The 25,000-nt window shown below is 55.2% G+C and overlaps 4 protein-coding genes across 4 annotated transcripts in view; 2 read left to right on the forward strand and 2 right to left on the reverse strand.

The window, feature by feature from the left end:
- The window catches only part of PTSG_08691 (uncharacterized protein), a gene marked incomplete at its 3' end in the record, with an annotated part of 6,571 nt that extends 4,556 nt beyond the window's left edge, over positions 1 to 2,015 (reverse strand). The window contains exons 1-6 of the mRNA XM_004990425.1: positions 1,709 to 2,015; positions 1,397 to 1,481; positions 1,131 to 1,253; positions 868 to 1,013; positions 500 to 641; positions 105 to 281 (exon numbers count right to left, since the gene is read on the reverse strand). Coding sequence (XP_004990482.1) covers positions 105 to 281; positions 500 to 641; positions 868 to 1,013; positions 1,131 to 1,253; positions 1,397 to 1,481; positions 1,709 to 2,008 — 973 coding nt within the window. The 5' untranslated portion in view covers positions 2,009 to 2,015. The remainder of the gene's footprint in view (positions 1 to 104; positions 282 to 499; positions 642 to 867; positions 1,014 to 1,130; positions 1,254 to 1,396; positions 1,482 to 1,708) is intronic.
- An 89-nt stretch (positions 2,016 to 2,104) lies between these two features.
- On the forward strand, positions 2,105 to 7,163 carry PTSG_08692 (TKL protein kinase; the record flags this gene model as incomplete). The annotated part of the gene is made up of 5 exons (XM_004990426.1): positions 2,105 to 2,317; positions 2,607 to 2,903; positions 3,321 to 6,277; positions 6,477 to 6,916; positions 7,063 to 7,163. The coding sequence occupies exons 1-5, from the start codon at positions 2,168 to 2,170 to the stop codon at positions 7,161 to 7,163; spliced, it is 3,945 nt and encodes a 1,314-aa protein (XP_004990483.1). The 5' UTR covers positions 2,105 to 2,167.
- A 708-nt stretch (positions 7,164 to 7,871) lies between these two features.
- On the forward strand, positions 7,872 to 17,072 carry PTSG_08693 (Lonp1 protein). The gene is made up of 25 exons (XM_004990427.1): positions 7,872 to 8,075; positions 8,277 to 8,772; positions 9,135 to 9,259; positions 9,455 to 9,514; positions 9,775 to 9,863; positions 10,125 to 10,250; positions 10,469 to 10,811; positions 11,082 to 11,276; positions 11,491 to 11,580; positions 11,813 to 11,876; positions 12,085 to 12,161; positions 12,397 to 12,465; positions 12,673 to 12,849; positions 13,088 to 13,167; positions 13,412 to 13,497; positions 13,716 to 13,805; positions 14,076 to 14,236; positions 14,582 to 14,773; positions 14,910 to 14,960; positions 15,185 to 15,305; positions 15,564 to 15,653; positions 15,811 to 15,922; positions 16,188 to 16,329; positions 16,582 to 16,713; positions 16,910 to 17,072. Exons 1-25 carry the CDS (start codon positions 8,046 to 8,048, stop codon positions 16,958 to 16,960), a joined length of 3,249 nt encoding a protein of 1,082 aa, XP_004990484.1. The 5' UTR covers positions 7,872 to 8,045; the 3' UTR covers positions 16,961 to 17,072.
- Positions 17,073 to 17,458: 386 nt separating this feature from the next.
- The window catches only part of PTSG_08694 (uncharacterized protein), an 18,630-nt gene continuing 11,088 nt past the window's right edge, over positions 17,459 to 25,000 (reverse strand). Inside the window, exons 17-22 of the mRNA XM_004990428.1 lie at positions 22,248 to 24,752; positions 21,797 to 22,010; positions 21,268 to 21,450; positions 20,823 to 21,061; positions 18,241 to 20,584; positions 17,459 to 17,984 (exon numbers count right to left, since the gene is read on the reverse strand). Of these exons, the coding sequence (XP_004990485.1) occupies positions 17,586 to 17,984; positions 18,241 to 20,584; positions 20,823 to 21,061; positions 21,268 to 21,450; positions 21,797 to 22,010; positions 22,248 to 24,752 (5,884 nt within the window). The 3' untranslated portion in view covers positions 17,459 to 17,585. The remainder of the gene's footprint in view (positions 17,985 to 18,240; positions 20,585 to 20,822; positions 21,062 to 21,267; positions 21,451 to 21,796; positions 22,011 to 22,247; positions 24,753 to 25,000) is intronic.

A 25,000-nucleotide genomic window follows, 5' to 3' on the forward strand; every position in this document is an offset into this window, starting at 1 on the left:
CCACCACACACACACACACGCACGACACACACACACACACACACACACACACACACACACACACACACACACACACACGCACACACACACACACACACACATACCGACAAGGAGGAGTTTGCGTGCGATGTTGATGGCGATTGCATCAAGGCTGGCACCGAGAAGCACGAGCGCATGGTCCACAACAGGCTGTCTTGCATCATGGCGTGGGTACTGCCTCTCATACTCAGCTTGCAAGCTGGCGAGCGACACATTGATACTCTGACCAATCAGCCCGATGCCTTGGCGTTGACGTTTGAGGTTGACATTGGGAAGTGGAAGCGGTGGTAGAGATGGGATGATGGTGTGAAGAACGGTGCGAGGGTGTGAGGGCGATGAGTCATTCTTGTGTCAGCATGAATGAACACACACATGCACACGCACACGCACGCACACACACACACACACACACACACACACACACACACACACACACACACACACACACACACACACGAACCTGCTGAGAAGTCTGCGAACCGCTGCTGCGCGTGTGTGTCGTGCGGAAAGAGCTTTGAGAGGATCTTGTGGGCGGCGTTGGCTGCAGGCATCCACTCCACCTGCTCATACAGCCGAACCAGCGACCGCAGCAGCAGCAGCACCTGGTCGCAGGGATGGGAGGCGCGGGGTGGCGAAAAGGTGGAAAACAAGAATGTGGGAAAGGGAGAGACGGTCTTGTCCGTCGGTGGGGAGAAGATGGAGACAAGACAAGCGCATGTATAGACACCCAGACCCAGACACAGACACACAGACACACAGACACACACACACAGACACAGACAGACAGACAGGCACACACACACACGCACATGCACAAACACACAACACCTCGGCGCTTTCGTCGAGGAGCCACTGCATGTCCTCTGGTGGGGCGTCTGCGGTCTGTAGGAGTGTGCGGTGCCACGTGTCACTGTCAAGATGCAGCAGCGTTTCCAGCCCGCGCTCCGCAGCCTGCACAGCGGCCTCGGGCTCCCCTGCAAAGAATGAAAAAGATGAGGGAGGATGGCGTTGAGGAAAAGCAGCAAACAACAGCGTGCGCACAAGTTCAACAGTGAATACAGTCACACACCACACCACACACATGCACACGCCTGCTTTGTTTGCGACGTCGATGAGGCGGGTGAGGAAGTGGTAATTGCCTGGGTCGAGTGCGGTGGCGCGAGAGATCCAATCCAGCCCTTCGTCATATTCGCCAAGCATCACAAACACTTCGCCTGGCAAGGAGCAGTGTGTGTGTGTGTGTGTGCGTGTGTGTGTGTGTGTGCGTGCGTGCGTGTAGTGCAATAGGGGAATGTAGTCTTCACAGCCTGACGGATTCCCACACACACACACACACACACACACAGGTTGTTCATACCGATTTGAAACAATGTGTTTGGTTCCACGGGTTCCAGCTCTATGCATTGGTTGAGCTCCAGCACCGCCCTGTGCTGCATTGATTTCTGTCAAAGACGAAGCACAACGCAAAGGTGTCCAACATCGTGCAACTTGATTGGCATGCACTGACTAGCTACAGCAGCAAGGCAATCACAACAGACTGAGGCGTACACCAACGCACACACACACACACACACACACACACACCCTTACACACCCTTACACACACACACACACGCACACACACACCCTTACACACACACACACACACGCACACACGCACGAAACTCACCTGTGCAGCTGCCAGTGCTCTGGCGAGGTGACCTGCGCAGTCTTGTGTGGTGTCGTGCGCAGCGTGCGAGGGCCGCGTTGTGGTGGGCGCAGCAGGTGGCGCTGCCGTCTGGCCTCTGCCTTGCTGCTTACCCTCCATCAGCTCCACCACAAGCGGCCACGCGCTCATCCCAACCAGCACAGCCATCACCGCAAACACCACCGCCCCGCGCACTCCCACCCACCGAGGACTCCCACCACCATCACTGCCACCATCATGAGTAGTCCTGTCAACGTTTCGTCCTTGTTCTTTTTTTGCCATCTTTTCGGTTTACGAAAATTGCTCATGTCACAACGACTTTTCTGCTGGACAACAACCACACGCTCTCCCGTGCATTTTTATTTTTTTTCGACACAACGCGCGCTTTCTCCACGACCACGCAAGACCACCAGAAGACCAACACTGCCTCCTCCACAAGCCATGAGAGGGGCGACGACCACGGCTGTGGTGATGCTGCTGGTGATGCTGCTGGTGGTTGTTTCCATCGTGGCAGCCACGCCTGCAAGCATTTCTAGCATCTCAGCCGCAACTCGCACTGAACCACCCACGCAAGAAGGACAAGACAACCAGGTGGCTAGGTGGCTGTCTGCTCCCGATCTGTATCTGTCCTTCCGTGTTGTGTCCTGTTGTGACTGGAGGGTGTTTTGTGAAGCTGTAAAGTGGTGCATGTGTCTGTGTGTACTTCTGTCTGGTCAAGCGCACACATGCGCCTCCTCTCACACAATCGTCTCCCGGCTTCTCATGGTGTGCCTGCATGCACCCTACACACACACACACACACACACACACACACACACACACACACACACACACACACACACACACACGCCAACGCCTGCTTACTTTCTTTCTTTCTTAGTTGTGCTTGGAGGTACACGGGACACTGGACAGCATGGTGCGCATCCTGAAGGCGTACAGCGTGCCATTCTTCTCTGGACACAGTGATCGCAGTGGCAGCAACAATGACGCAACAACTGCAAATGCAACCAAGGAAGACACGCCACTCACGCCACTCAGTGTTGACCTATCCCCGATTCACCGCATGATGGCTGCACTTGGGTGCGACGATCGCAATGAGGACAGCAGCAAAGACGAACAACTTCAAGAAGAGCACGGGACACCATCCGCTCCACTGTTCACAACTTCCACTCCGCACGTGGAAGAGAGAGTGAATGCCATCCGCAACGCAACGACCAAGCTTCCCCGACTGTTGTGATGTGACTGGTCTGTGTGTGTGTAAGAGTGTTTGACTGGGACTTAGAGTAGGGTCTTGCTGTATACTGTGCGGGAGACGTAGTCGCAAGTAAAGAAGACAGGGTAATAGGATGGGGCGATGAGATAAGTGGAGTGATAAGATAAGTGACAACAATCAAGCAAGGAAAGTAGAGACAGGCACAAGGTCAAGAGAGACGAGCAAGGGGGTCGGATCTTGGGTGTTGGTGTCCTTGGTGAGGAGTGGTAGTTCCGTTCTGTTGTGTGGTTCGGAATCTGTGTTGGTCCTGAACTCTGGGAGGACTATGCCTTGATACCCTTAAGTTCGGCCTTGACACTCCTTCACGACACTTAAGTTCAGGATTTGTATTGTAGTGCTGTCTCACTACACCGACAGCTACAGTGGCAGCACAGGCGAGTGCGAAGGAATGACAATGGTATTGGGCAATGCACGCTGGCAGGCGTGATTGATGGATCATGCTTTGGTGCAGACAACAAAAGAAGGCTCACCATCACTGTTTTTGAGGACGACCATGTGGATGACAGCACCAGTGCAAGAAACCTCAGAATCATTTCTCGCGACGTGCGTCAGCTGACAGTGACCGGACACGTTCAAGAAGCGACGCTGAAATGGATTATCAACAATGGAAGATGGGTTGCGTGCACTCACGTCATAGTTGAAGGCGTCCAGTTTCCAACATTCCAGTTAAGCATGCTCGACGAGCTCAGACTAGGTCTCAACACGATCATCATCCGCAACAGCGAGGTGCTGCGTGAAGTGAACGCAAGCGGCTTTGAGAACGCGCAAAGAATCACGGCATTCCACGTCACCAATTCGTCTTTGAGCGCTGTGCCAGATGTTTCATCTATGAAGGCGCTGGAGACTCTCAACGTGATCCAAAACCGTGTTCGCCAGGTGCGCAAGGGCGTTTTCATGGGGCTGACGGCACTTCAGCGGCTGTTTCTCCACAACAACGCCATCTCTCACATGGAGCCGGGGGCATTTGATGACCTGACTGCTCTGGACAAGCTGATCCTTGCTTTTAACGACATCAGCATCATCCCTTCCGGCTTGTTTCATCAACTCGCAAGTCTCACATTGTTGCAGCTGCAAGTAAATCCAATCACGAAGCTTGACGCCGACGCATTCACTGGGCTAACCATGCTGGATCGCCTTGCGCTGGAGAACGCCCTCCTCACAAGCTTGCCGCCGACACTATTCCGAAGCACAACCCGTCTCACCGCGCTTGGACTGGCCCACAACCGCCTCACGTCTCTGCCCGAGACCATCTTTTCTGGTCTGTCGTCGTTGGATCTCCTGCAACTCTTCACCAACCGAATCACGTCCTTGCCAGGGGCCGTGTTCAACGACTTAGCAGCATTGACAGAATTGTACATTCGGGACAACGCCTTGACGGCATTGCCCGACAATCTCCTTGCGTTCAACACGCGACTCATCAAGTTCTATTGCAACAACAATGTCCTCACGACCGTCCCAACAAGCCTCCTCGCGAACAACCACGAGCTGAAAGAAGTGTCCTTCGCCAACAACGCTCTTCGATCAATCAACAGTGTCCTGACAATGGCATCCTCGTCGTCTCTGCAACTCCTTGACCTCAGCAACAATCCGATCCAGGAGCTGCCCAACGCCACTCTCACCCCTGCACTTGAAACCCTCCGTCTGCAGAACCACGAGATCAGACGCATGGATCTCACTCTACTACTGCAGACACACAACCTCAGTGTTCTCGAGCTTGGGGCAGCGGCGCAAGTGCAGTCTGTGGCAGTGTCGAGCAACATCAACAGTACCAGCATTGCGCCATTGACGACACTTCGCCTTGAAAATGTGGATATCGGCGCAGTGATTCACTCCCTCGAGCGGCTTCCAAACCTGAACCTCGATACGCTGCACATTGGCTGGCCAGGTGCCAGCGAACTGACGCTCGCAATCACCGAGTTGTGCAGACTGTTCGCAAGCAGCGTGCGAGAGCTTCGCATCGCCAACGCAGAATACCAAGTCATCCACCTATGCCCCAACAAGACGTTCGAAACGGTTCTCCTCAACGACAACAGGCATCTTCGGTCTGTCATCGTCGAATCCCCTTTGCAGGAGCTGAATGTGTCGGGTTGCACCCAGCTCACCTCCATTGACGCGCCTCCAATTGAAATTCTCGACATCAGTCACACTCAAGTTCCACCCAAGCATCCGTTGTGCACGCAGTGGGGACGGCGTTTTCTCTTTGCGCGGAACATGGGTGGGGTCGCTGGCACACAAGAAGCCACGATGATGGTCAAAAACTGTTTGGAGCAAGTGGATGTGCTGGATCTTTCAGGAAACGTGTGGCTCAACAGCCCACAAGAGATCAACCCTGTTGTGGAGAGAACGGTTGTCTTGGCAGATGAGGAGTTCACTTTTCCCGACTTTGTCACCCTCCCAAACCGGCCTCTTCCGCCGATTTTTCAACTGACTGGTGCGCCAATTGTTTGCGTGCTGCAGTTCTCCAGCCAGGACCTCCGCCCCCGCAGCGATCCATCCTTGCTGACGACAGAGGTTATGTTCTCCTTCTCCTGTGACTGCGCACAAGGCCATGAGAGGAGCGGTGGTGTGTGCCGGGGGGTTTCGCTCGATGTGACCGTTGTGGCTGCAGGCTCTGTGCTGGGCGGCTTGTTCATCCTCGTCCCTGTTGTCCTGTGGCTCTACCGCCGCTACTGGCGCTCCCACAAGAGCGCAAGCCTTCATCAGCAGCTGCTTGTGGAACGGGATGAGGAAGTAATGGCGCTGAAGAAAGCATGGGAGATTGAGTTCGATGAGCTGAGGATGACCAAGCGTGTTGCTGCGGGTGCGTTTGGTACGGTGTACAAGGCAGAATGGGACACGGTGACGGTGGCAGTGAAAGTGCTGCAGCAAGCGGTCATGGCATTTGACGAGAGCACGGTGCTGGAATTTGAGAAGGAGGTGGAGTTCTTGCAGCGGACAAGGCATCCGCACGTGGTGCGGTTCTTTGGCGCTGGTACTGGTCCAAACGGCAGCCCGTTCCTGGTGCTGGAGTTTGTGGCGATGGGATCACTGAAAGACCTGTTGGGCAAGAACATGGGGCAGGTGTTGGCGGAGGTGAGAGAAGACAGTGAGGGCGGGAGTGACACGGATCCGGAGGTGATGATAGCTGACGTGGGCGATGAGCTGACATTGGTCAACACGCCTGCTAACGGCGGCAAGGCGGCAAGCAGCGAGCTCACGGTTTGGGGCTTGAAGCTGCGGCTGCTCCGCGACGTTGCAAGTGGCATGGCTTTTATCCACAGCCTCGACCAGATGCACCGGTGTGTGGGGTCGTATGTATTTCTATTTATTTGTGAGTGAGTGTGTGTGTGTGAGTGTGTGAGTGAGTGAGTGAGTGTGTGTGTGTGTGTGTGTGTGTGTGAGTGAGTGACTGAGTGAGTCTGCAGGCACGTGTTTCTTGCTCACTGCTCACTGTACCATCCTATCCTTAAACCAATGTCGCCGTCATCATTTCAACAGAGATCTGAAGAGTGGAAATGTGCTGGTGTCGGCTCGGTTGCGTGCCAAGATTACGGACTTCGGATCCATTCGCCAGTGCTTCACGCGTGGTGGTGGCAGTAGCAGAACACAAACCGCCCACAATCGTTTGTCATCCAGTTATGACGATGATCCGGAGTACAGCCAGCAAGCTGGACTGCAGACGATGACGAGCATGACGCTGACGGCTGGTGTGGGCACGCCGCTGTACATGGCACCCGAGGCACTGACGGGCGACAAATACAGCTTTGAGGCTGACATCTTCAGCTTTGGCGTGCTGATGTGGGAGGTGGCGACGCAGCGTGTGCCTGATTTGATTGAGCAGGAAAAGGGGAGCGGGTATCGGGGACCGATCCTCGCCACACTCTTCAACCTGATGGCAGATGGGAAACGGCTCACGTTTGAAGATGATGAACAAGATGGTGAGTTGTCTTGTGCATGCGTATGTATGTGGCGTGTTCGTGTGCGTGTGTGCTTGGATTACTTGCTTGAGCATCCTTCTCTCATCACACATATAATCACACAATCACACACACATACACCCAAACACAAACACACTCATCCATAGCCATTCCCGAGTGGTTCCAGTCGCTGACGTACAAGTGCATGGCGCAGAACGCGCGTGAACGCCCATCCTTTGGAGAGCTCAAGGATCACCACCTTGCATGATTGCACGTTGTGCAAGTGTGCCTGTCAGTGTGTGTGTGTGTGCCTGCCAGTGTGTGTGTGTGTGCATGCGTGTCTGTTTTTGATTCCTGCATTACGTTCATGGTAGTCGTTTCTTCATCCGCCGTTGATCAAGATCATTGCCATCGTCCAGTCGTCCTTCGTCGTCGTCCACGCCATCAGCGCCATGTTGTTCTTCCTCTGTTCTTGTTCCACTTTGTTGTGTCCTCGTTCTTGCCGTGTTCTTTGTCGTTTTCATCGTCATTCTTAACCGTGAGATATGGCCCGTTCGTGTAGTTCCGTTTTCTCATTGACATTCAGCGAGACTGCGAGAGGTTTAGAGAGGTTCCATTGTTCCAAGAGAGGGAGAGAGAGAGAGAGTCGTGAAAGTGAAACGATCGAGATTAGCCGATTAGCCAGAGACAGAACTGAGCGCTTAAGTGCTCCCTGTGGTTTTCCAACAACGAGACATGTGTAGTGCGTGTGCGTTTGAGCTGTTGAGGTTGGCCGAGGAAAGGAGGAACGAAGGAACGAAGGAAGAGCTAAAGAGCTAATGAGCACTTGCTTGACTTAATGCAAGCCTTCAAGAGTTCTAGAGTTCAAGCGAGAGCGCTCTTCTTGCCTTCTTGCAACACCGCCACACCACAACTTGCTTCCAGAAAAACGGGCAAAGTCCGGAATAGTTGCGATATCTTCAACCACTTATCCGATCAACCACCTCGCTGACAAACAACACAGGTTGCTTCGCTTGCTTGTTGCTTGCTGCTTGTTGCTTGGAGTTGTGTTGTTGCTCGACGTTTGTGTTGTTGCTCGTCGCCGCGGCTCAGCAGTGTAGCAGCATCACTGGCTCTTCGCGCTGGCGCGTGAGACACTGCAACACCCGTCATGAGCGCTCTCCGAGACGCAGCCACAAAGGTGCGTGTGCTTGTGTGCATGCTTGTGTGCATGCCATGTTTGTTTGTGTCCACACATACACGCGTGCATGCCGTGTGTCTGCCTCTGCAAGCATGCTTGTGCGTGTGTGTGTGCCGCGCTGTTGTGTTTTTGAGTTCATGTGTATGCTGCGGCCACTCTTTTCTTGCCCAATAACGAACTTGTGCGTGCGTTGTGGTGCAGTTGTCTCGTTGTGCGGTGGCGCTGACCCGCGCTGTGGCCGTTGTTCAGCCACAAAGGGCTCTTCTTCATTCGCGTGCGCGGACACAGCATGCTCAGCGCCTGTGGGGAGCAGCGGCTGAGGCCACCGTAGCTACCGGCCGTCACAGCTTGCAGGCGCCATTTGCGCCCTTGGCCAGCCGCTTTGGTCGCTTCTACGGTCATGCACAACAGCAGCAGCATGCGTCCGCCACCTTTGTCCGCATGTACAGCGCCGCTGCAGGCGGTGGTGGTGGCAGTGACGACGGAGATGGAGGTGATGGTGATGATGGCGAGGCGAGGAAGAAGACTGGCGTTCAGGAGGAAGGTGAGGACGAGGATGGCGATGAGGAGGACAAGGCGTCCAAGGCGACCCGTGGCCGCAAGTGGCACCGCAAGAGCAGCAAAGGGAAATCGAGCAAACGCGACGACAACGACGAGGAGTTTTCCCACGTGGAGGACCAAGTCCGCAGGGATGCACGTGCGTTTGTGTGTGTGTGTTTGTGTGTGTGTGTGTGTGTGTGTGTGTGTGTGTGTGTGTGTGTGTGTGTGTGTGTGTGTGTGTGTGTGTGTGTGTGTGTGTGTGTGTGTGTTTGTGTCTGTTTGTGTGTTTGTGTGTTTGTGGGTGTCTGGTTGTGTGTGTGTATTTTCACGTGCGTTATCGTGTGTGCAGATGTGCACACCCGTTCACGTGTACCGAAGTCCCACGTGCGAAGACACCAGGCACACACTCGTTCGCACTGCACTGCGCTGCACTGCGCTGCCACACGCAACAACTCATTCCTTGCTCCCTTTTCCCATCCATGCTCTCCCTCCTCACCTTTGTGTTCGTATGCCCGCCAGATGACGGCCGTGTTGGCACGGGCCACGCGGACGATGATGAGGTGGTCATTGCGCACCATCGCAAGCGCGGTTCCGATAAGCAAGGCCTCCTCGGGCCCCCTGTCGTTCCAAAATCAGTCAAGGAGGTACAATGCGTGCGTGTGCATGTTGTTTGTGTACGTATGTTGTGTGTGGTGGATGCATACGACGGACGCTTGTGTGCGTGTGTGTGTGTGTGTGTGTGTGTATCGAGGAAGGTTTTGAATATTTCTGCGTGCATGAAGCACGCGTTGTTTAATTGCGTGCGTGTGATGCCTCACACCACACATCACATCTGGCAGGCGTTTGTACTTCCCCTCCACGACCGGCCCATTCTCCCAAACACCGTTCGCATTCTTGAGGTATTTATGTGCGCACGTGTTCATATGTGGCATCCGCGTGCCGTCTCGCTGCGCTGGAATCCGTTCCGCTTGTCTTTTCTTGCTGTTTTAACACATGCTCTCCCATCGCACCTTCCAACTTTTCACACCTTCTGCCCCCTAACCCCAACCAACCAACCAACCAACCACCATCTCCCACAATCCTCACACCAACCAACCTACTACCACCCCCTTTCTCACACCAACCAACCAATCATCATCCTCATCCTCACACTCTTCAGATTGATGACGAGCGTGTGATTGATCAGATCTCGCACCTCATTCGCATCCGCCAGCCGTTTGTCGGAACCTTCCTCCGCTCTGACGACAAGTACGTTCGAAGCGGGTGGTTGTGGACTTATGATGCATGTGGCATGTGCCGTGTCTCTCATTGGAACGAACGCTGCGCCAGTGCTCGCCAAACTTGCACCCAAACACACACACACACACCCACACACATACGCACACACACACACACACATACGCACACACATACACACACACACACACCCTCTAACTCACATATGCACGCGCATACACACACACACACACATTCACCACCAACCCTTCTACCCCCCTACACCCCTCTCAGGGAGGAGATTGTCGACACGATTGAGAACTTGGGCGAAGTGGAGACTGTGGGCACGCTCGTGTCCATCACGGACTCGCGCGTGCTCTCAAACGGCCGTTGTCATCTCTTCGTACAGGGCCACTACCCGTACGTCGATGCGGAAGGATGCAAAGGGCGTTGCGTTGTATGCCTTTGTGTGTGTGTGTGTGTGTGTGTGTGTGAGTGACCGTTGTCCCGTGAGATTCTCTCGTCCTGCTCCTGCTCCTCCTCCTCCTCACCACCACCACCACCACCACCACCACCACCACCACCACCACCACCGCCACCACATCCATTGCCACACCATCACCCTCTCCACAATTTAGCATCAAGATCACCAGCACTGTTCCTGTGAGCGACGACGACGATGAAGGTCTTGGCGATGTGCATGACGGACACGAAGACCCCAAAGACGACAGGGAGGACCACGAGGAGGACTCGAAGGAGGACGTGAAGGAGGACTCGAAGGAGGACAGCGGCGATGGCGAGCGTGACAGCGCAGATGTTGTTGGTGACAGTTTCACCGCGTCGCCGTGGCGCGGCAGCAGTGCTGGTGGTGATGGCGATGGCCACGGCCGTCACGATGGTGATGAGATGCACCCCCTGCTCAAGGCGAAGGTGACGACGCTGAAGATGCAGGAGTACGATCCACAGAACCTCCGCCTCAAGGTGCGATGCTTGTGCCGGCAGATGAGGAGATTGTTGGGACAGTGGCTGTGTTGGTTTCAGTGTCCTGTTGCTGTGATGGTGATGATTGGTCCAGTTTTGGTTGCACGCGAGGATTGAAAAAAAAAAAAAAGAAAAGGTGGCCGGAGGTTGTGAGTATTTTGTTTTTTGCTTTTTGTTTCCGTCATTATCGACACCACACACTTATATTCCGCACCGCTCGCACGTCTCCATGACCAATTTCATGCTTGTTTCCCGCTTGCGTGCTTGCAGGCACTCGCTGCCGAGGTGGTGACGTCACTCCGGGACATTGTGACGTCAAACAGCATGCTGCGCGACTCTGTGCTGGCAGCAATGGAAAACAGGCTTCGGCTGGACGACTACAACCAGCTGTGCAACCTGGCTATTGCGGCAACATCGGCCGACCCGCACGAGATGCAACAAGTCCTCGCGGAGCTCCACATGGAGGTGAGCACCATTCGTGAAGGAAGGGGGCAGGGGCAGAGGTTCGTTGTGTGTGTGTGTGTGTGTGTGTTTGCGCTTGACCGTGTTTGTGGTTCGATGGCAAGTCAACTCAAAGTGCTGTTCTGTTCTCGTTCATCCCGGCCACGTCTCTCCTGGCCATCACCAACATCACCAATACCATCACGAACATCACCATTACCGCCATCGACGCTGCCAGTCCAAGTTGATGCTGACGCTGGAGATTTTGAAGCGGGAGCTCCTCAACATGAAACTTCAGGGCGAAATCCGGCAGCAAGTCGAGACAAAGGTAACGGCAAAGTCCCAAATGCACACACACACACACTCACACTCACACTCACCTCACACACACACACACACACACACACATACACACACACATACACTCACACTCACACTCACACTCACACACACCACAACGCTGCACCACAACCCCGCACCACGCTGTTCACACTCACACTCACACTCACACACACCACAACGCTGCACCACAACCCCGCACCACGCTGTTCACTCTCCAGGTGAACGAGCAGCGGCGCAAACATCTCCTCCACGAACAGCTGCAGGCCATCAAGAAGGAACTCGGTACGACACTGAGGCCGATGGTGGTGGTGATGGTAGTGGCTGCTGCGCTTGTTGTGATCACTGCGATGATGGTTGTGCATGTGATCTGCGACGATCCCACCATGTATTTGAACACCAATTTCTCCATGCACACATCATCACCTTCCCTCGTCCCCTCACTTCAATGTATTCTTGTGCGTGCGCGCGCGTGTCCCATGCGTCACATCAGGCATCACGAAGGACGAGACGGCGACGCTGATTGACAAGTTCAAGGCCGCACTCGAGGGCCTCACCGTCCCGGAGAGGGTGAGTATTGCCATGGCGGCAGTGGTCGGTGGTTGCTTGGTGTTGAGAGGTGGATTTTGATTGATCATTTTATGTGTATGTGAAGATGCATCTTGTTGTGCTCGTTGTTGTTGTTGTTGTTGTTGTTGTTGTTGTGTGTGTGTGTGTGTGTGTGTGTGTGTGTGTGTGTTCTCACGCCGTCACCACCCACGTGTCCCCACCAACCACCACCAACCCACCACCAACCACCTCCCAGGCGAATGAGGTGATTGAGGAGGAGATGCAGAAACTGTCCAACCTCGACCCCCAATCGTCCGAGTACCAGGTCCAGCCGCCGTTCTCGCTTGCCTGTGTGGTGTGGTGTGTCGTGTGTCGTGTGATTTGGTCTGTTGGTCTGTTGTGATTGCGTGCGAGCACGCACCCGTGGTCCCATGCTTGAATTACACCACTCTTGCTTCTTGTTCACCCTTCACAACCTGCCTCAACTCAACCCCCCCCCCCCCCTCGACGCCACCACCACCACACCTGTCAGGTCACGCGCAACTATCTCGAGTGGCTGACGTGCATTCCTTGGGGCCGCACGTCCGAGGAAGTGTTTGACGTGGGGCGTGGCCTTGACATTCTAAATGAGGAACATTACGGCATGACAGACGTCAAGGATCGCATTTTGGAGTTTATCGCAGTCAGCCAGCTCAAGGGCTGCTCGCACGTGCGTGGGTCATCGTGTGTGATTGTGTGTGTGATTGTGTGTGTGATGTGTGTGTGTGTGTGTGTGTGTGTGTGTGTGTGTGTGTGTGTGTGTGTGTGTGTGATTGTGTGTGATTGTGTGATTGTGTGATTGTGTGTGTGTGTGTGCATGCATGCGTGCGTGTGTTTTTTTTTTCTTGCTCCTGATACGCTTACTTACCTCCAGTCTCCATCGCTGCTGCTTTTGGTTCTGCCAACAGGGCAAGATCCTGACGTTTGTCGGCCCTCCAGGTGTTGGCAAAACCTCCATTGCCAAATCCATCGCAAAGGCTCTCAACAGGTGCGCTGCTTGAAGTGTGCGCGTGCACGCGAGCGTTGGCTCTCGCATGTGCACAAGTGCACACCAACATTGCACCCCACGAATCCCCTTCTGCACACACACACACACACACACACACACACACACACACACACACACACACACACACACGAACACACACACACACGAACACACACACACGAACACACACACACACGAACACACACACACACACTTACACACACACATATATGTGCAACGACAGGGAGTACTACCGGTTCTCTGTTGGCGGCATGAACGACGTGGCGGAGATCAAGGGCCACCGCCGCACATATGTTGGCGCCATCCCAGGTGAGCATGCTGCCACTGCACTGCCGTCGTCGCCGTCATGAGGATGGGGGATGGTGGTGATGATGGTGGTGGTGGTGGTGGTGGTGGTCATGATGATGATGATGATGATGATGATGATGATGATGAGCGTGAATCATCGGCGCATCTGTCTGACGACAAGTTCGATGGCGATACTGTTGCTCATCGCCTGTCGTCACGTGGGCTGTTGTTGCCTGCAGGCAAACCGATTCAGTGCTTGAAGGTGACCAAGACGTGCAACCCTCTCATTCTGATTGACGAAGTTGACAAGATTGGCTTTGGCCGTCTCGGTGAGTATCTTGTGAACACGATCCTCAACTGCGGATGATCTCGAGGGGGCTGCATGCGAACAAGCATCATTCTGAACACACATGTCTCTGTAGCACTCACACGCACACGCACACGCACACGCACACACACACACACACATCACACCACACACACACACACACACGCACACGCACGCACATACACACGCACACGCACGCACACACACCCACACACACACACAACGCACACACAACGCACACACACACAACGCACACACACCCCGTGTCCAGGCGACCCTTCGCCTGCGCTGCTTGAGCTGTTGGATCCGGAACAGAATTCCGGATTCCTGGACCACTACCTGGACGTCCCCGTCGACTTTTCCAAAGTGCTCTTCGTGTGCACCGCCAATGTGCTGGACACTATCCCGGGCCCGCTCAAGGACAGAATGGAGGTGTGGCGTGTTGTTGTCGTGGTGGTGGTGGTGGTCGTCGTCGTCGTGGTGGTGGTGGTGATGGTGATGGTGGTGGTGGTGATGGTGGTGGTGGTGGTGGTGGTGGTGGTGGTGGTGGTGGTGGTGGTGGTGGTGGTGGTGGTGGTGGTGGTGGTGAATCTAGCTGAAGGTGTAGTTTTATGAGCTTTCAGTGGTTTGTTGTGGTCTGTAGTCGGAGTGGTGGCGTTGGGTGGTTGCCGCAACAGTGTGTACATGCATGTGTAACTGCATGCTTGCATCCTTGCGTCTCTGAACCACGCAACCTTCACATCGTCACCCCAACACCACCTTGCCCACACGTTACAGATCATTGAGCTCTCCGGGTACATGCTGCACGAGAAGGTGAAGATTGCCGAGGACTTCCTGATCCCGCAAGCGCGCGAGGCAACTGGTGTTGATGGCCAGCACCTGCACATCACAGCAGAGGCCCTGCAGGCCCTCATTTCGGGCTACTGCCGTGAGAGCGGCGTCCGCAGTCTCAGGAAGCAGATTGAGAAGGTGCGTCGTGGTGTTTGTGTATGTGTGCGTGTGTGTGCGTGTGTGCGTGTGTGGCGCGTGCTTGGGCCAATGCTGGGCGTCACTCGCTTGCTTGATGCTTCGCTTATTCCTTCACCAATGTCATCTTTGGTTTCAGATCCACCGCAAGGCTGCGCTCAAGATTGTGCGCGGCGAGACGAAGGACGGGGTACGCCGCATGCAACTCCACTTGCACGTGCTGTTGCCTGCAGGCATTCGCTGACGCTGTTCATGGTGTCGTAAAATTTATTTGTGGCTTGCTCACACACACACACACACACCCACGACACCCACCCACGACACACACACACACACACACACACACACACACGCACACACACACACACACACCACCTACACACATGCGCACACCACCTACACACATGCGCACAGGTTGTGAATGTTGAGGCGGACAATCTGAAGGAGTTTGTTGGCCTTCCGCTGTTCACGAGTGACCGCATGTACGACACGACACCACCGGGCGTCGTCATGGGTCTGGCGTGGACCGCAATGGGTACGGTGGTGGTGTTGCTCTTTGGGGTTGTTTAAGTTGTTGTTTAAGTTGTTGTTGCTTTAGTTGTTGTTTAAGTTGTTGCTTAAGTTGTTGTTTAAGTTGTTGTTGTTGTTTAAGTTGTTGTTGTTGTCGTCGTCGTTATATCTTGACGACCGCGGTGCTGTTGGCAGTGTTGTTCGTGACAAGTGACAGCGCTCCCCCTGACAATGTTTGAATGCCTGTCCATCCGACATTTTCTCCACTTCACCACAACTGCAGGTGGCAGCACGCTGTACATTGAGACGGTTGCCACGTCACTTTCCAAGCAAGGCGACAGCGACAACACTTCAGGGTCCCTCAAGCTCACAGGTGAGACACAATACGTGTGTGCGTGTGTGCGTATGCGCGCGTTTGTGTGCGGGTTTCAGTTAACACCATTGTCTTGGCGTTCTTGTTTTTCCACAGCTGTCACACCACGCCTCTTTGCCAACCCGGACACCTCATATGTTATCTTCACGCTTGTCAGGGTCCCTGGGCGATGTGATGAAGGAGAGCGCAACAATTGCCTACACGTTCGCAAAGCACTACGTCGAGCAAGTTGACAGCAGCAACACCTACCTCAAGACAGCAGACATCAAGTGAGGCTATGTAACGTGCGCGCACACGCGTGTGTGTATATGTAGTGCGTGGCCGGGCGTACACGCTGTTCTGTTCATCCCCCTTATTCCCGTCCACGCATACTAGCAGCTCACAATCTCACCACACACACACACACAACACACTGAACACACATAACACAACACACACACACACACACACACACACACACACACACACACACACACACACACACACACACACACACACACACACACACACACACACACACACACGCACGCACAGCCTGCATGTCCCTGAGGGGGCGACACCAAAGGACGGGCCGAGCGCAGGCTGCACAATGGTCACCGCATTCCTGTCCCTCGCCCTCAATAAACCTGTCAGGCAGGATTTCGCCATGACGGGCGAGGTCTCGCTCACGGGCAAGGTGAGCACATGCTGCCATCGTTGCTGTTCGGAGGGTTGGTTGGTTGGTTGGTTGTCTTTGGTTGTTGGCGGGCCATGGCTGCGAATTGCGTTTTGTGCCCTCGCCCCCTTTGTTGTCCAAACACAAACACACACACTCTGACACACACTGACACACACTGACACACACTGACACACACACACACACACACACACACACACACACACACACACACACACACACACACACACACACACACACACACACACACAGGTGCTGAAGGTTGGCGGGATCAAGGAGAAGCTGCTGGCTGCGCGACGTGAGGGCGTGCAGTGCGTTGTCCTGCCGGAGGGAAACAGACCAGATTTTGAAGACCTGCCAGACGCAGTGAAGGAGGGCTTGGAGGTGCGTTGCCTTTGTGTGTGTACTTGTGTGTTTGTGCCAGTGTGTGTGTGTGTGTGTGTTTATGCTTGAATGTGTGCGTGTTTGTGCGTCATGCTGACTGTCTTTGTCTCCCTTGCCACTTGCATCGTTTTGTCTCCTGCTCACACACACACACACACACACACACACACACACACACACACACACACACTTTCAGGTCCACTTTGCGCGGACGTATGATGACGTGTACAAGATTGCATTCCCATGAACGAGCACCACCAGCACAGCACACTTTTGCCAGGCCATGCACCATGTTTGCCGTGTTTCTGTGGCGGCGTTCCAACAATTAAAGAAGATGACATCGTGTCATGCAACGAACATCCTGATGGCTGTTGTTGCCAAACGGAAGTTATTGTGCACCACAGCAGGCACGGAGCGAACACACCTCACGACAACACACACACACACACACACACACACACACACACACACAACCACAACCCAGTACTGCGTGTATTTATTTGAACGTGCTTGCAAACGAATTGGTTGAAGTCTGAAGCGAGCCATCGTCTATGAATCGAGTGTAACAGATAGCAACAAGCATGAAATGTAAAAACAACATCAATTCACATCTCGTAGAAACACGTAAACCTGCATCACCACCCCCTCACATCTCAAACGTTCTCCCACGCACTTCTCCCCTGCAAACACACACACACACACACACACACACACACACACACACACACACACACACACACACACACACACACACACACACACACACACACACACACACACACACACATTCACTCACGCATCCAACTCAATCAACAACTGCTGTCCTTCCTCCATCCCTGCATGTTCCCCGTCCCTCTTTCCCATTGTCACCATCACTCATTCCTGAGTGCCGGGTTGTATCTTGGGTCATCGAGCTGGCTCGTCATGAGCTCCTTGTTGAGCAGCGATCCCGACCACTGCCGCAGTGCCGTGGGCAGGCGATAGATCTCAAGCAGCAGCATCGATAAATGTTCTTCAACCTCCAGCTTCTGGTGCTCGCGTGCAAGGAAGATGGCGTGGCACAGCCCTTGCAGTGCATCCACTGTTGGCATTTCCGTAAACGCAATCTGCGTGTGCACCCCCTTCATGCCCGTGCGGACCAGACGTCCGATCACGAGCACAACGGACACATACAAACCGACAATGCCAAAGCCCGCCAGGAACTCAAGCACACCCACGAGCTGGCGTTTGCTGAACACGGTCACACGCGGTGGTGTCACCGTGCCGTTCGTCTGTGTGTGTGTGCATGTGTGCAAGTGATGTGAGGGTGTGTGCATGTGTGCAAGTGATGTGAGGGTGCGTGTATGATTGTGAGTGAGTGTAAGTGTGAGTGGATGTAAGTGTGAGTGAATGTAAGTGAGTGCGTTTGTGTGTTTGTGTTCACGAGTCATGAACAGACGTCACGCCGATACAAAAAGCACAGCACTTCCAGCAAAACTAACCACCCCTGTTCCCCCTGTCCCCCCCCCACCACACACACTCACTCACCAGGGTGACCTCGGCGCCCCAGTATGTCTGGCCCGTGGAAGCGGCTGTGCTGAGGAGCGTGAGCGTGAGGTTGAGCCGCTGCTGCAGTTCAGAGGGCACCCCATCCTCGGATATGGTGCGGTCGGCAAAGTTGACCACAACATACGACGGAAACGCAGCCGGGACCACAACGCTGTTGCCGGCACCAGTGGCGTTTGTCAGCACATTCACGAGCGCCTGTGTCGTTTCCATGGTCAGCCGCGTCGTGAGCACGCTGCGCGTGTCCATCTTGGGCGGGGATGACCCTTGCTTTCGTGCTGTCATCCCCAGATACAGCCGCCCCGGCTTCCCGGCTGCCAACTGCGCCTGCAGCGATGCGCTCACGACGTCTGCTTCAACCGAAAGCTGCTCACTCTCGCTCGCAAACACCACGTGCTGTATGTCGCCCTCGTCCGGGAAATCAGACACAAACCCGCGCACAGCTGGCGAGGCCGACAACTGCGCGTCCACGTAATCTGGCAGCGGTGCGTCTGCAATCACGGGGGCGTGGCGGGTGTACAGGTCCGGTGTGCCCAGCGGTGCAAAGGACAGCTGCAGCTCCGCTGGCGGCGTGGACGTGGTGGAGTTGGCAAAGATGGCGAGCAGGATCAGCGGCAGCCAAATCACAAGCAGCAGGCCGAGGGAGAACAGGAAGCCAACAAGACACTTCTGCGCAAAGATTTGCCGCTTGCCAAACCCGCCCCGCTTCACCCAGAACTTGAGCCGGCGGCCGAGAAAGAACTTGTTGTTGTACAGCTGCAGATACAGGTCATCAATCTGAACCCATCGCCGGAACTCAACCGTCGTCGGCGTGTATGTCCAGTCCAGAATCACGCGCAGCTCGTGCAAGAAGGGGATGGCGCGGTAGATGACGAAGAACACGTATCCGACCGAGTTGGCGTGGCGGGTGAGCGCGTTGCCGAGAACAACGTGCGGGTACCCAAACTTGAGCTGCAGCGCAGAGGCGAAGAGGTACACGCACTGCAACAGATAAATGGCAATGACGATTCCGTTGTCGGAGAAGGCGCGGTCCGTCGTCAGCGGCAGCACAACAAAGATGTACACGTGCACCACAAGGAACCAGAAGATGTGCAGGCACAGTTTTGCCATGTTCTTCTTCGTCAGGTAGAAGATGCGGTCCAGCACAATCACCACAAACTGCGTGAGAAGCGTGAGCAGGAGCTGGTACGGGATCTGGTTCTCCGTCACCACGGAGCTTGCTGATGCTGAGCGTGCGTCCCTCGCTTGGAAGGCGTTCCACCCACCAGCCGTCAGCAACAGCGCAATCAGCGAGGTGCTGAAGTGGACAATGTAAAAGTCGTGCGAGGCCCTGCCCTCTGCATACAGCAGCTTGTGGAAGAAGTGTTGGATGCGTTGAAATGTTGACCGCGCAGCCCGGGCGTTGATGCGCTTGTTCACCTGCAGTTCCAAATTCGACAGTTCATCGTTCAACCGCTGTCGCCGCAGCTGCTTCCGCTCACCCCGCGTGCGTGCATGAGGGCCGTTGGCGTCGTCAACATCATTGTTGTCGTTGTTGTTGTCATCATCATCATCACGGTCTTCGTCACCATCGTCGTTCCCCCGACCGTCGTGGCTGCTGTCATCGCTGTAGTCGTCGTCATCATCGTCGTAATCACCATCATCATCATCATCATCATCATCATCATCATGGTCTGGACGGTTCGTGATGCCGCCGTCTGCTTCGCTGTCATGATGGGGTGCGGTGGTGTCACTGTGGCCGTGTCGGCGGCGGTGGCGGCGTTGCGGACGGGGGTCGCTGCGAGGACGTTCGTGTCCATGTTGTTGATGCGGCGCGGCGTCGTCATCACCACGCTTATCATGCCCATCGTCGCCGTCGTCATCATCATCACTCTCGGTGTCCGTGGTGGTGGCGGTGTTGTCATTGGCGTGCACACCCTCGCCAATCACAACAACGAAGCTGTCGTCATTCGGGCGAGTGGAGGCCTTTGCCTTTGTCGTTGATGTTGAGCTACCGCCTGCGTGTGCACCTCTGTCGCGCTGTGTACGACCACCATGGCTACTGGTGTTGCGGTCCGTGTGTCCACCAGCACCCACATTGCTGTCATCATGCTCGCTGTTGACACTGTCATCACTGCTGCTGCTGCTGCTGCTGCTGTTGTCGCTGTCAATGCTTACCAACGCCTGCTGCAAGTTCTCTGGCCCTCCACCCGCCTGTTGTCGTTGTCGCTGTCGCCGTGCGGGGCGGTGGTTGTTGCGCAGCCGTGCGTATGACAGCGTGGCCTGCACCACCTGATCCCGCGCCTTGTCCACCTCCGCTTTGCTTCCGTCCGTGAACAGCGACGCCCTGCATGGTTTGCGTGCGTGTGCGTGTGTGTGTGTTGGAGGGAAGGGGGAGAGGGAGGGGTGAGCAGTGGAGATATGGGGCACACAACAACCTACACGCAGCCAATCCCGGACGTGTTCACACACACACACACACACACACACACACACACACACACACACACACACACACACACACACACACACACACACACACACACACGAACACACAACAGAACAAAGCGTGTGTGCATGCTGACCTCCAAAGCCCAAGGGACTCGAGCGAGAGTTTGTGCAGGCAGAGGATTCCAAAGAGGAAAAAGTCTGGGATGAGGTGGACGGCAGAGGGGCGTGGCTGCGATGGGTCACGCTGGATGCCAACCAGAAGCGTGGCAGCATCGCACGAGCGGTGGAAGGACTGGCCCTCGCAGAATGACGAGGGGGCGTTGAAGTCGCCCCAGAACGTGAAGTTGAACATGTACCGCACCATCACTTGCACCTGTTGGAGAGAGGGGAGGGAGGGACGAGAAAATGCCGGTTGGATCAGCAGGGTTGGGTGGGAGTGCGTGAGTGAATAACGTGAGGTAAAGGGCGTGACTTGCCCTGTTGTTGTTCAGTGCACTTCAGTGCAACTCCGCGAATCACAGTAGCCAGTTCTCACTGCTAAAACCAATTCACCATTGATGTCACGACGCAATCACGCACCACGGTGAAGACGAGGGTTGTTGTCCAGAAGAGACGCGACGGCTGCGGGTGGTCCAGCAGACCCCACATGAAGATGAGCAGGGGGTACACGAGCGAGATCAGGTCGGCGTGGGTGAACGGAATGATGGCCATCATCAAGAAGCACGGGATTGCAGTGTGCCGCCGTATGTAGTACAGCAGCTCCTGCAGACCAGATTAGGGAGATGGGAAGAGATCGGAGATGAGAGACGGGGGCACGAATATGAGCACATGCACAGAGAGGAGTGGATGGGAAGGTTTAACACAATACAACACACACATACACAGACAAGTCAAACACATACAAACAAACAAACCAACAAACACACATACAAAGACAAGTCAAACACATACAAACAAACAAACAAACAAACAAATAAATAAATACACACACACACACAAAACAAACAAGCAGACAAATAAACAAACAAACAAACAAACAAACAAACAAACACACAAACACACACACAAACAAACAAACAAACAAACAAACAAGCACAATTGTGCGCACCTTGCCAAACATGCGTGGGGAGACCCTGACGTCTGCGCATGTGCCGGCGAGCAGGATATTTGACGCGGCGGTGCGGCGGCGGCGGCCAAGACGAAGACGACGTCGAAACGTTTCATTGCTGCGATACAACAGCAGAAACGCCTTGGCAACCAAGCCTGGCTGCTTCTTCTTCTTCTTCTTCTTCTCGCCTTCTTCTTCGTCCTTCTTCTTGTCCCTGCTTACACACATGCAAGTGGGAATATCAGCGTGAGTGCAGCCGCGTTTGTCACATGCACGACTAGGTCTGACCTCTTCCACCTCTGCAATTCACATTGCAAAATCAACATGCAGAGCAAATATACACGTGCACATGCACTCACACAAACACACACAAACGCACACACACTCATACAAACGCACTCTCCCACACATACAAATGCACTCGCCCTCACACAAACACACAGATGCGCACTTTGCCTCTTCGTCGTCAGATGCGGCCTTCCCTTCGCCATGTTCCACCTGCTCCGCTTCCTGCTCTGCCTCGCTCACTTCTCCAACCTCGTTCCAATCTTCCTCCGTTGCTTCCGTGAAGTAGTTGTCCCTTTCACTCGTCACCGTCTCCTCTCCCTCGCTCCTCACGACATCACTCCCCCTCGTGCGTTCTCCACCAGCAATAAGATCACCAGCGTGGCCACCATCATCCTCGTCGCTCGCCACACCACGCGCTTCACCACGCGGCGTGCCTGCCCACCTTCCCCGACCACGCCTGCCCGTCTCTTCTTGCGGTTGCTGTTGTTCGCTGCCTGTCCTGTGTCGACTCGGCACGCTTGTCATGCGGAGTGGTGACGGTGCGTGTGATGCCGCTCGCAGCTGTGGGCGCGTCACGCTCTCCGACTCGCCCCTCACAGCACTGCGCCCAACACGCGATGTGCTGCGGGATGCGCGGCCAACACCATCGTCACCGCCACGTGCGCGTGGGTGGCGATACTGGCCAAACGGGGTGAGGTGTGTGCTGGACTGCGAGTCCTGATGGAACTCGAGAATCTCTTGCATTAGCGCATCCCGCACACGCTCGCGGTGAGAGCTTGACGACTGGCTCACCGTTGTCGCCGTGCGGTTGGTGAGCGTGTTCGTGGTTGTGCTCGACTGTGAATGACCTCGTGACCGCCCGCGCTGTCTGCGACGCTCTTGCTGCTCCTGTTGCTGCTGGAGACGACGGTTGCGGTTCTCTTCGAAGAACGCATTGAGGGAGCTGCGTGTGGCCGGGGATGGTGGCTGGCGTGGGCCGAGGTGGCGCCCAGCTCGCTGTTGGCCAGCCGCGGATACACGCCCTTCATCATCGCCATGCGTATCACCACCCACAGTGACGACTTCCAACTCCGCACCGCTCGCATCGCCCTCATCATCGTCATCGCCATCTTCGTTTTCCCTTCGCACGACCACCTCCTCCTCGTCACCACCACCACCACCAGCGCCGACCTCGCTGTCCCCATCCTCCTCATCCTCACCGCTCTCGTCCACAACAGGACCGCCAGCAACAGCTGCAATGACATCATCCTCGTGTGTCCTCTCTTGCTCCTCCTCTTCGCCCTGCTCCAGCGCCTCTGCCAATTCTTCCTTCGCCTCCGTCGTCTCAGGGTCCAGTGCAAGCTCAAGGTCGCCCAGGTCGGCAAAGAACGCGCTCACCACGTCTGGGCTGCCCACCTGCCCGGCGTTGGACTTGTCCGCCAAAATGTCTTGCACGTGCAGGAGTGTCTGCTCAATGCGCTGAATGCGTTCCAAACGCTTCTGCTGGCGATGGGAGGCTTCACGAAGCATGCTCACCTCCAGCCTCGAGCCCCGCAGCTGCCGGCGAATGCGTTTCAAACGCGAATCGCGCACGTGGCGGATGGCTGTCGGCGTGAGCATGATGCGCCGCTGCACAATGGCCACCACCAGGGCGAGAAAGTCAAATAGCAGGCCTTCGTTTGCGGTCCAGATGCCCAGCCGCTCGTCCGTGGGCGTGAGGATGAAGCCCGTGCCGAAGCGCAACCCAAACGCCTGGACAGCGTCGAGTGCCGAGGGGGAGAAGTCGAGGACAACAGCCGGTAGGGACCACAGCAGGCGCAGGGAGATGACGATGAGCACGGCAGAGATCTGCACCTTCCACATGCGCCACATGCGCTCTTTCTCTGTGATGGTGCGGAAGTAGTTGATGAGGAGGTGCGCAAGCACGCCCAAGTACACCAGGCACGTCAGGTCGTTGCGTGTTGCCGTGGCCAGCATGAGAAACAGGCTGTACAGGCCAGGCGACGAGCTGATGGTCCACTTCTTGATCAGCGGGACAATACTGTGTGGAAGCCTCGGCCTCTTTTCCGCCGCTTGGGTTTGTTGTTGCTCGTCACTGTCGCGAGTGGGCGTGGACGCGTCATGAGGGGCCGGTGCGGTTTCCACCAGCGCCAACGCTTTCTCGGACGCGGTACCATCGCCACCCGCTGATTCTGTTGTTGCTGCTGCTGCTGGTGTTGTTGTTGGCGGTTTTGTTGTGGCTGTTGCTGCTGCTGTTGCTGCTGCTGTTGCTGCGGTAGTTGTCGGGTCTTGTGCGTCACTCGCGCGTGTGCGGCGGCTCCTGGTCATGACGCGTCCCATCAGCCCACCAATGCCTCTGCCCCGCACAGATCCGGCACGTGTGTCCTCATCAGCACCAGCAATTGGAGCTGCAGGCGTGGTTGCTCCTCCGTCATGTTTGCTTCCGTCATGCATGCCGGGCAGGGACAGGCGGCCTTTTGCAATCTGCTTCTGCAAGTGCTCGTGTGTACGGCGCGACTGCCTGGCAAGCTGCTTCCGTTGCTCCTTTTCTTTCCGTTCCATCTTCTTCTGCTTCTTCTGCTGCTTCTTCTTCAGCCGCTTTGTTCGCCTCCTCGCCTTCTCCGCCTCCGCGTGTGTGTCCACGGGCGCTGGCAAGCGGTACTTTGGACTCTCCAGTTGCAAGAAGCGCCTGCACAACCACCAAAAAAAAACAAACAAAAAAAAAAAAAAAGGGAGGGGGGTATTGTGTTTTGTTGTGAGTGAGTGAGTGAGTGAGTGAGTGAGTGAGTGAGTGAGTGAGTGAGTGAGTGAGTGAGTGAGTGAGTGAGTGAGTGAGTGAGTGAGTGAGTGAGTGAGTGAGTGAGTGAGTGAGTGAGTGAGTGAGTGAGTGAGTGAGTGAGTGAGTGAGTGAGGGTGTGTGTGTGCGGTCAGAGAGAA

This window comes from Salpingoeca rosetta (assembly GCF_000188695.1).
Source record: "Salpingoeca rosetta unplaced genomic scaffold supercont1.24, whole genome shotgun sequence".
NCBI lineage: Eukaryota > Choanoflagellata > Craspedida > Salpingoecidae > Salpingoeca > Salpingoeca rosetta.

Excerpts from the sequence above, each read along its gene's own strand:
- PTSG_08693 (XM_004990427.1), top strand. The coding sequence starts at position 8,046 with ATGAGCGCTCTCCGAGACGCAGCCACAAAG. Across the intron at positions 8,076-8,276 it reads TCCGAGACGCAGCCACAAAG|TTGTCTCGTTGTGCGGTGGC; the intron begins GTGCGTGTGCTT and ends GTTGTGGTGCAG. Across the intron at positions 15,654-15,810 it reads AGGGTCCCTCAAGCTCACAG|GGTCCCTGGGCGATGTGATG; the intron begins GTGAGACACAAT and ends CACGCTTGTCAG.